General features: G+C 41.4%; 1 protein-coding gene across 1 annotated transcript; it reads right to left on the minus strand.

Moving 5' to 3' along the window:
- Positions 1 to 1,128: 1,128 nt before the first annotated feature.
- LOC139951449 (uncharacterized) lies at positions 1,129 to 8,463 on the minus strand. Its single transcript, XM_071950354.1, has 4 exons — positions 8,070 to 8,463; positions 4,575 to 5,044; positions 3,840 to 4,273; positions 1,129 to 3,087 (listed from the first exon to the last, which is right to left on the minus strand). Exons 1-4 carry the CDS (start codon positions 8,395 to 8,397, stop codon positions 2,640 to 2,642), a joined length of 1,680 nt encoding a protein of 559 aa, XP_071806455.1. The 5' UTR covers positions 8,398 to 8,463; the 3' UTR covers positions 1,129 to 2,639.
- Positions 8,464 to 10,517: the final 2,054 nt, after the last annotated feature.

Below are 10,517 nucleotides of genomic sequence, written 5' to 3' on the forward strand. Positions count from 1 at the left end.
CGTTTCTTTCACCCAGCCTATCTACATTGTACCTCCTCGCTTTTCGTTTTTTTTTTTAAATGTAAATTCCTGGATCACTCGGCTGAAAATCATAGACAACCAAAACAGCTATTGACACTCAATGGCGTTCATTATAAATCCGCCCGGTAGTGTCCCCTTCGGCTTATACACGCCATCTATGCATGCCATTGTGTTAAAACTATAGTGGGAGTTGATAAATGCAAAAGGTCAGGGGACGACACAATAGGCCGTAGTGTGAACAAAAGCATTTTTGCCTGTCTAGGTGGTACAAAGCCATTCGATTTTAACTTGACTTAAGAGTCAATTCACTCATTCAGTAAAGAACACGAGAGATCTACTGGAAGGTGTTAACATTAGATATAGTAGGCCTATCATTGATACTATCAGTGGTAGTGAATGGTATACCATTGATCAACAGTAATGAATGGTATACCATTTTGAATGGTAATGGTATGCTATTGATGTGATCAGTGGTAGTGAAAGGTATACCGTTAATGTTATGAGTGGTACTGAATGGTATACCCACTCAATGATATAGATAGTATTCCATTGATGATATCAATGGAATACCATTGATGATATCAATGGTATTGAATGGTATATTAATGTCATCAATGGTAATGATTGGTTAACTGAATACTAAGACAATGGTGTTCAATGGTATACCATTGAACACCATTTTTTGGCTATACTAATGGTGTTCAATGGTGGCATTGAATGGTTTACTATTATTTTGCTCTGAATGTTGAATGGTAAACCACTGAATGATATACCATTGGTGACCAATGGCTTCGAATGGTAGACCATTGGGACTATTGAATTGTATACCATAGACTCAACCAATGGTTTTTAATGTTATACCATGGAGGTAGAACTACCTCCATGGTTATACTATTGACCACAAACAAACATTCCAAAACACCATTGGATATAATGGTAAATTTTCAATGGTACTTTTCAATGGTAAACCATTTTTTGTATAAGGGTTAGTTCATGAAGTAAAGGAAAGTCAGACAATTTTAAATGTATAATCTAATGTGAGGCTAAATTTATTCTGCTTTTCCGACTGCAGATTCCTTTTATTACCATCTGCCCCTCTTGCTGCTCAAGGCCCCGTCACATCTTGACGTTTTAGCCAGCGTATGGCGACGTATACACATTTTATCTAAAACGTTGACATAAAACGCTGAACTATTGATGAGTTTTTCAATTTTGAGCGTTTACAAAGCGTACTCATATTAACGAGTTGGACGTATGAATACCGTACTACATAGAACGATCAATTGTGGTACCCTATAAGTTGGCTGCCGCTCGACAATTCAAATCATAATTGCACAATAAATCACACACCAACATCCTTCATGCCGGAGAAAACTCAAGAGAATGAATCATTGATGAGAAGTAATGACGGGTTCCTCCAGCGAATCCTATTTTTCTAAAATACAAATTCCCCTAAACGCGGACATTACGCCGCTATACGGTAGCCATTAGTTAGAAACACGTTTAGTAAGTCAATTGGTCGTCTGGAACACGTCAAATACGTTCGACATAGGTTCAACGCACGTTACTCATAGGTTATAAATAAGTTTTGGGTACGCTAGAAACTATCTCGACGTATGCCGACTTATGATTAATTTACACGCAACGTGTGTGTAGGTGCATCAACGATTGTGTGAACTTACCTACAACTGATGCGGAACTTATGAACCGCACGCTGGCATACGTCGAGAACTTTTGTGCATGCCCAAAATTTCTCGACGACCTCGCCTTCTACGACGATGTAAATAATGACATCACAAAGGCCTATTACAAAGAAAATCCAAAATGAATACAAAGCTCAATTGACACTGTTCACTTGACATCATCCCCAAAATTACCTTACAATTTTATTTTGTACCCATACACCGATGCAAATTAAGCACTGTTATTTTAAAAGCACTCTTCCCAAGTTCTGTTAAAAAAATCCGCAGGTAAATCACGAGATCAGAGTGTACTTCGAACCCACAACCTTAACATTGCTAGAGCAGATGTCTCACATGTACCACCACACCACTGAGCTACCATTCAGTGGCTACAAGCGTAGTTTTAATCTTATGTATTAGAAGCTAGTAGGTGATGCAGCTATTTAATCTATGCTAATTTTGCATCTTGATATGGTCTGTTTTTAATCTGTACCATCAGCAGGGTAAGGGTGTTACCTGATGCCCATTTCAGGCGATGCATTGTTTTGTGCGAACCCTAAGCTGGTGAAATTGGACTCTGAATACAGACAGTTTTATTACATGTCACATTGCTGTTGATGTAGTGGTCCATACAGGAGAAACTAGTGCATTGTGATATTGCCTGTCAGTAAATGCCTTGGACAAGGCCTGGAATTTCAACAACGAGCTAAAGAGGCAAACACCCCGTTGCCCTGGTCTTGGCCTCGGTGTCCCTTCAAAACGTTCCCATAGACTTTCAGATTTTTAAAGGGCATGCCCTTAAGCTTAACAATGACATTGCCCTATCAAAGATGAATTTCCATGCCTGCTAGATCCTGCCCGTCCGCATACGTTTCGATAGGAGTGAGTGAAGTGCCTGCCTGATTAGACTTCTGAATTGTATCAGTCCTTCTTGTGTTACTTCTCACCAAATAGCTCAACTCGCATGGCTGGGATGATGCCTAAACAGAAGGTAATGTCCAGAAGCTCCTGCGTTGTCCTGATGTTCGGATACTGGTGAAGGGCCCACTTGAGGTAAACCAGAAACCCGCTCCAGTCGACCTGCCCGTCCGCATCCATGTCGATAGCCTGTAGAGCTTGACGCGTTTCTGAACAGCGGTAGCAGGAGAAGTATGGTGCCATGAAGCCATTGTAGAAGGAATCAAATTCCAGCATGTCATCTCCCTGCACTTCGTCCTTCATGTCCCAGATGTCCCAAGTCCCGCGGATCTCCTTGATCAGGGTCTCAGCATTATTGTTGTGGAGTTCCATGCGCACGATGGAGTCCCTCATTCTTTTAGTGATTTTGCCACCAGACCGGTGGAATAACAACGAAAGCCCCACAACACTCATGTAGTCTTCCTTTCTGTAATGGAGAGGCATAAAGGAAGCTAGGGATTAATGTAAAATATGAATGTCAAGAGTAGTAAAATGCGACTATTGGAAAGACACAGCACACATACTGGACTCGATGCTTTGGTCATCTGGGTCTGGGTTTGAATCCAGGTCTCGCGTGTGTCCTTGCTGAGCAACTTGACGATTAAGGCTACTCTCGTCTTTTCAGAGCAGAAATTACTATTATATCTCATCCATGTGCCTTAGAATTAGGTATTTCCAGGCCTGATACTTCACGAAGGCAACAGAAGCGATTGCCTCCATGCCCCTGGTCATAGCCTTAGTGCCCTTGAAATTCTCCTGTAGAAATGTACAATTTTGTCATAGGGTGCCCCTTACCAAGGTGAAAATGCCTTAGTGCCCGTGCCCTTTCTAAAACGGAGCATATAAATTATAGGCCCGTATTTCTAAATTTTAAGCCGATTGGGTCTTTCTAAGTCGTATAAATTCTTTCTGCTCTGGGCTAACTGGCCCTTCCTATGAATAAGAAATATTTTCTGCTCTCAACTGACGTAAAATGGAACAAGGATCAAGAGCAATGTATATTCAATGGGAGACTTTGGGACGCTAGGTGGCAGCAGACTTACCAGGTAAATTTCTATTGTTTACGTAGTTCCGAGCATGCACACATGACCGAGAACAATGGATTTTACCTGGTAAGTCTGCTGCCGCCAAGCGTCCCAAAAGTCTCCCATTGCAACTTGAAACAAGTCTAGCTTTTACCTGCTGGTGTTTAGATCTCCCAGCATGACCTCTTTCATCTTATGCGCTATTTCAATTGTAAACTGCTCGTGTTCTCCGAAGAGTTTGACCAGTCGCATCTGTATCATCTCAGCTGACGCCAGAGCTGTTATCCTCAGCGGTGCCTCCTCCCCAAAGAAGTCCGCCAGGTCGAAATTCTCCTTGGCCAGATTGTAGACAAAGTCCAGAGACCTCTCACCGAACACTGGCTGCTTCAGATGGGGTCCTTCTCCAGTTGCGATCTTGGTCACATTAATGGCAGCCTTCCTCAGGTAGGTGCAGTTGAACTTCTTCAGGACTTTCTTGTTTCCCAGGCGGATTAGGTTCATCATGGTCACGCAAGTGGATGCGTTGCCCAGGGCGGCGCCCTCGGTGCAGATACTGCCCCACGTGCCGTCACAGCCATTCATTAAACTCTGTCAATGTAACCAGAGTGTTAAACAAAATCTTAATGACCGGTATGTTTATTTACATTTTGGGGGTATGTTAGCCCGAGCATTTGACATCACCTTTCGAGGCTCGTTATTGGTGCAAGATTCCAGCCTCTAGAACCTGACGGTTTTCCCGCCAGAATGTGCCTTTGATCTAGAAGTTATGTGTAAAAATTGGTTGTATCAATCCAATGAAACCATTTAGTTTGTAAGACTAGTGGCAGACACGTCTTAATAATGATTTTGCATAAAGATTGGGGCCCAGTTAACACAAAACCCGTCTTACCTCTAGTTGAGCAGCGTCAGCGTATCCGTACTTCTCATGCACGTGCACCAGCAGTTTCCCGGGCCACTTATGCATATTCATGATATGCCGGATATACTTTGACCATTCACCACACTCCTCCGGAAGGCAGGACCCCTTGGCCTCTTCAAATAACACTCCGAACGGTCGGATGTCTTCAGGCAGTTTGGCCAGGTACTCTACCAGCTTGAACACCCTGATTGGGTGGGTGGGCATGACATCTGTCATGTCCCTCAGGTTGATCAGCACCTTGGCGTCCTTGTTCAGGTTCTTCTTGACCCAGCGGATCCACTTCTTGATAAGTGAGCACATGTCATCCATGCTGAACTTGGTGAAGTCGTACACTTCATCACTTAAGTCCACCTCCAGGATGGTGTTCCACAGTCCAAAGCTCTTGATCTTCCTCATTCCGACGGGAACTGTCTCTTTGTCTGGTAAGCGGTTCTTTGTATCTAAAACAAAAACAAAACGTAATTTTATTGACATCATTTTCTAATTAGGTGTGGTGTTGAGTAGCTGGGAGGACCCGCCAAGGGAGCAAGCTCACAATATCAATGTAAGATGTATCAAGTAAGGTTTAATTCTAATAATTATTTTGAGTAATTACCAATAGTGTCCACTGCCTTCAAATGAACTGAACATTATTTGGTAATTGTTAGCACAGAAACTTACTTGGTCACGAGCAATTGAGAGCTGTTGATAGTATTTTAAATATTGTGAGAAACGGCTTCCTTTGAAGTAACCTAGTTTTTAGTAAAAAAAATAATCTCTCACTTAAATATTTGAAATGAATTCGAGACCTCAGCTGAGGTCTAGAATTCAAGCATCTGGAAGCACACAACTTGGGCGACAAGAGTGTGGACTGTTTTTCGTCCATTAATCTCTCGTAGCTTCGACGACCAATTGAGCTCAAATTTTCAAATCTTATTTGATGCCTAGGTTGAGGTACACCAAGTGAGAAGACTGGCCTTTGATGATTATAAAAGTTGTCCAGTGCCTCTAAATGAGCTGTTTTCTTGGTATGATTTGAATCTACAGTCCTGTGATTGCAAGTCGTATAGCACTCTTACCACTGGACCACGCTGACGTAATCCCACCATTACTACGCCAGCTTTAGTGTTCTCGTTTGCAGCATTGACGCATTAAATGGGGGGGGGGGGGGTCTCGGGATTTTTGTTACTTAGTTGAGAACAAAAAACAGACAGGGAAAAAACACAGCAATTCTGGGCTCGAATTCTGCGCTTACGATCACGATTATCTGCTTACGTGCAAGCGCCAAATTCCTGCGCTAGCCTTGTGAAGCGTAAGTGCCTATAATGTAACGTGGAGTACGAACGCGCAGAAGCCAAACTTCGCCGCTAACCCGTGAAATACGCTTGCCGTAAGCACAGAATTCACTGCTTCCGTGAGCGCCGATTCTGTGCTAACGGTAAGCAGAGCCATGAAATTGGGACCTGTTCAGTTATTATTCAAACCAGGTAGAATGTTTTGTTCCCTTTCTCTGGACAACCCCCCGACTACGTGTCTCATTTTGTGAAGGAGCATTAATTTTTATTCGCAAATTTAACAGTGCGAAACTTTCACAGTTCGTTGAATTTCTTCAAAGCAAGGTTAAAAAACATGTGGTATGACATGTACCGATGCTTGAATACCAGCTGCCTTTTGTCTGGGTTACGACAGCAGCTTTTGGCCTCCTGTACAAGTATTGTATCTGTAACTTTAAAGGCTGTATATTGTATATATGTCAGTTGAACATTTTTTAAGTTGAAGTTGAGCTTTGGCTAATACAGTGTGGTTAGAAAATTCTGCACTCCTATTTTTATTGTATGTTTGCGTGCAGACTTGTTTTGTATGGTACTAATCTAAAGGCCTCGTTGTTTATTTGACAAGATCGTATTTTTGTGAATGTACATAGCTAGTTTTAATTCTAATCATTCCAATCAACAATTTGTCAGATTATATTAAGTAAGACAGTGTGTGCCTGCTAGCTTAATCTGAATCAACTTGACATGTAAATGGTGCCAGCTAATCGTGAAAATGTGTGTCAGAATACCCTTTCTAATGTATGCTGCTTAGTTTGCAGGAGCAGATCTACTAATGAATAATATGTTTGTTTAAGTTTACGGGGCAGATCCACTATTTCTCCCCAAAGGTTGTGAACTCTTGCTATTATGCTACTGTTGTAACTTTGTTTGAGAATAGAAGTGCAGTGGTCAATGCCTTCACTTTCCTTTGTACTTGTGGTCACACAGGAGGGTGTGAATATATTGTTGTGCATTGACGGATGAAGCTACTTTGTATGGAGGTTATTGAATGCAAGATATTTGGGAGTGGCAGTAGTCTCACATACACCGCGTTTACACTAGACCCTCCTATATACAAGGATCCAAGGATGACCAGATCCCGAAAGCGAGATCAACCATTTTTTGTGCCGCGTTCACACTTGAGTACGATCTCACATTGATCTCGCATAGTTAAACGGAAGTTCAGTTCAGCTGACGGCTAAAGGTTCCCTGTGCGAGGTCATTGATTGTGCGCGCGGATGTTCCCTGAAATAACCGGACTCGACACAAAACTGACCAAACTTACAATAACTTCCCTATGTTATACTGTATAAAATATCTTGAAAAATAATTTGGAATGCTAAAACATATGCTTACATTAGATGATGATCCAAAAAAGATCGGTACTGAACATTCTGGAGGACGCAAAGCGTGTGAGTTATGAACCCACAATCGCTGTGATGTTGGTTACCAGTATCTTACGAATTATGGGGTCGGGGACAGTTCACGATAACACATGCACAATGTATACAATCCTCATGTACATGACACCATGGAGGAAGATATACACAGCGTTGACGGGATGTGATCAGTTTAAGTTGCAGGATCTGACCTCGATCTGCGTCACTTGATTTTTGATCGCCTTTGCGGGATCTCATCTCCCTCTGATCTCGCAATGAAGGGAGGACGAAAAGGAGGATCTGATCCTGATCCTGTATTCGAACGCACCGGGGACAGACCGGGGTCGACCCAGGGATGCTAATCTAACACACCCATAGGTTATTGATGAAAAAGGAACATGGAATTTTGAGAGACGGAAATAGAGAGAATTTGAGTGGGTATCTGACCAGTGTCGCGCTTGAATGACAACCATAGGCCTACTATCGGTGAAGTACCCCTTTCCATTGTGTGAGCTTCAAGGTTACCTTTTGTGTATTTTTAATGCTGAAACCTGTTGTCAATTGTATTTGATTAGGTTGCCTAATATGATTTTGTTGTATCTATTACTGCCATTTCAAATGTTGTGAATGTTTGATTAGATCAAATTTATGTACAATTTTGGTTTATGAGGTTATTTACCAACTCTTGTTAAAATTTTCTGTTTTACAATGGAGATGATTTTTGAAAGTAATGCATAATGTTGCACGGTCGTTATCTGCAGTAGGCTATGAAGTGGTATACACAAGGTACTTACGTTCTGTTATCTCTGAACACGCAAATAGTCCGTTGCGGTCTTCTCCTTTCTCCACAAGTTGCTGAACAAAGACCTCATCTCCACTGGTCTTGTGGGCGAAGACTGCTACAATGATGTTAGTGAAACCACATCGCTTCACTTCATCATAAATCTGCCACTTGTTCTCCAGAGTGTGGCCCCTGAGTTGACAAACGGTGCTCTCACGGATTGAGTTGTCCAGAACGAAGAGATCAAGATCGCGGAGAACCTGGAGCTTCGCCAGGTCTTTCTTGACGTCCTTATCGTACTTCTCGGCCAGATCCTGCATGCTGGTGAAAAGTTGCCCCATGATTTCGGGAACCTACACGGCTTGCTGGTATAGGCGTTACTGCTTATGCATACTTTGTCGCCTGACTTCAACCTTTTATTGCAATGTAGAATATCTGACCTACTTTTGGCACGTAGACGCGCTTACCCAGTATTGTTGATAAATTGCTTGGCTGCAGTGGCAGAACGTATTTTTCATTCTGGTGTTGCTGATGGTGACAACATGAATACAATGTCGTTTTTGTAAAGAGGTTCGGCAATAGACACAATTGGAGACTTGGTTTCAAGTCTGAGGCTGCGGTTATTTCCTCTAGAGTTATAAACTAGAAAGCACAGGAGCTGTATTTGAGCAAATACGGGTATCTCTGCCCAACTAACCGGAAGGGAAATGTTTGTTAAAAACGCCTTGAACACAGACTCCGTACGTAAAGCCCTTTCATATGATGTATAGATTGTCAAAATAGCTTTTGTGGTTGAGGACCTAGGAACTGATGAATAATGACGACTTGAGAAGAGACTAACTACCCGGAAGGGAAATATTTGTTAAAAATGCCTTACACGTACTATAAACGAAGCTGTTTATAAAAAAGGAAGTAAAAAACAAAATAATAACTACACAAATGCATAGCTGTTTCGTAAAAAAAAAATGAAATTTCTCAACTGAGTTTGAAATTGTTGTGTGTGCAAAGCAATTTGCCCAATGTGGCAGAAACAAAATTTAAAAACGGAATATACCATGTTAAAGGTGAAAAGGTGCAAAACTGAAAAAATCATAAACAACATATGATGACGCCATCATACCGTCATTTCACAATTCACGACAACTTGCCAATATCTAACAATATACAAAGTTTCAACAAAATCGCAGCATTACTTCGACAATTATACGACTTCAAAAAGTGCACCTTTAATACCGCGTCATGTGACCCCCGATGACGTCATTGATCTAAAACTTCACACATATGATGCCTGCCTGACAGTAAACGTATGTCTAAAATATAAAGTGATTACAAAAAACTTCACCACAGACTTCAAAAAGTCCATTTTGAAGAGTTTTCAACCTGCCGCTAGAGGGCGCTGTTGTATTTTGTGACGTCATTGATATTTTTGTTTAACTGCCGACCCTTCCCAGGCATTAACATCGTTGAAAGCAACTTCATAACTTGTGCCATTTTTTAATTAAAGGGCACTTCCCGTTTCGACCGGAAGTAGAGGTCATGTGAGGTCACGCACACACAACAAAATGAAGACCTAATTTATCCCTCCTCAATCCCGCAAACAGATCCCTACGGTCTCTTATGACTGATTTGTTTATAGATTTTCAAACATTTAACACACAACACCTTTAAGATGACGTCACGTGACTTGTGATGATGTCATAATGACATACTTGTTTTGTAATGATCATTGCACCAATACCTTTCATCACTGAAGGTTTCATTGCAATACACCGATCCTAAGTAAGGAACATTGCAAATCAGCACTAAAATATATTACTGGCCAAGCGGGTCTCCCATCCAAGTACTGACCGGGCCCGATGATGCTTAACTTCAGTGATCAGTAAACGGCCTAACGTTCAAAACGGGCTGACTGACGAAGAAGAAGAAGAAGAAGAAGAAGATGAACTAGAAAGCACAGGAGCTGTATTTGAGCAAATACGGGTATCTCTACCCAACTAACGGAAGGGAAATGTTTGTTAAAAACACCTTGAACACAGACTCCGTACGTAAAGCCCTTTCATATGATGTATAGATTGTCAAAATAGCTTTTGTGGTTGAGGACCTAGGAACTGATGAATAATGACGACTTGAGAAGAAACTAACTAACCGGAAGGGAAATATTTGTTAAAAACGCCTTGAAAGCTCTCCTTGGCATGGGGATTTTTTATATTTAATTTAGTAATAATGAAAAACTTTTTTTTTAAATCGACAGACAAGGAATTTGATGGCTGCCAACGAAAAATAAAACCACAGACAAGTTAAGAAGGCATGCCCTACTTTCACGAATATTATCCTGTCAAATAATTCCCGAATGTAGCTTATCATCATCAGTAATAAAACCAAAAGACAGTTTTCACGAATTAGATGCAGCACTACGTTTATCGGCCACACGTACTTGTATCCGTATTTTTGAGCACGAAGT

This window comes from Asterias amurensis, chromosome 19 (assembly GCF_032118995.1).
Source record: "Asterias amurensis chromosome 19, ASM3211899v1".
In the NCBI taxonomy this organism is placed as follows: domain Eukaryota; kingdom Metazoa; phylum Echinodermata; class Asteroidea; order Forcipulatida; family Asteriidae; genus Asterias; species Asterias amurensis.

Coding starts and splice junctions, on each gene's coding strand:
- LOC139951449 (XM_071950354.1), bottom strand. CDS start 8,397: ATGGGGCAACTTTTCACCAGCATGCAGGATCTGGCCGAGAAGTACGAT. Junction 5,045..8,069: donor GTGTTCAGAGATAACAGAAC/GTAAGTACCTTG, acceptor TTTTTGTTTTAG/ATACAAAGAACCGCTTACCA. Junction 3,088..3,839: donor GGAGATCTAAACACCAGCAG/GTAAAAGCTAGA, acceptor TCTCCATTACAG/AAAGGAAGACTACATGAGTG.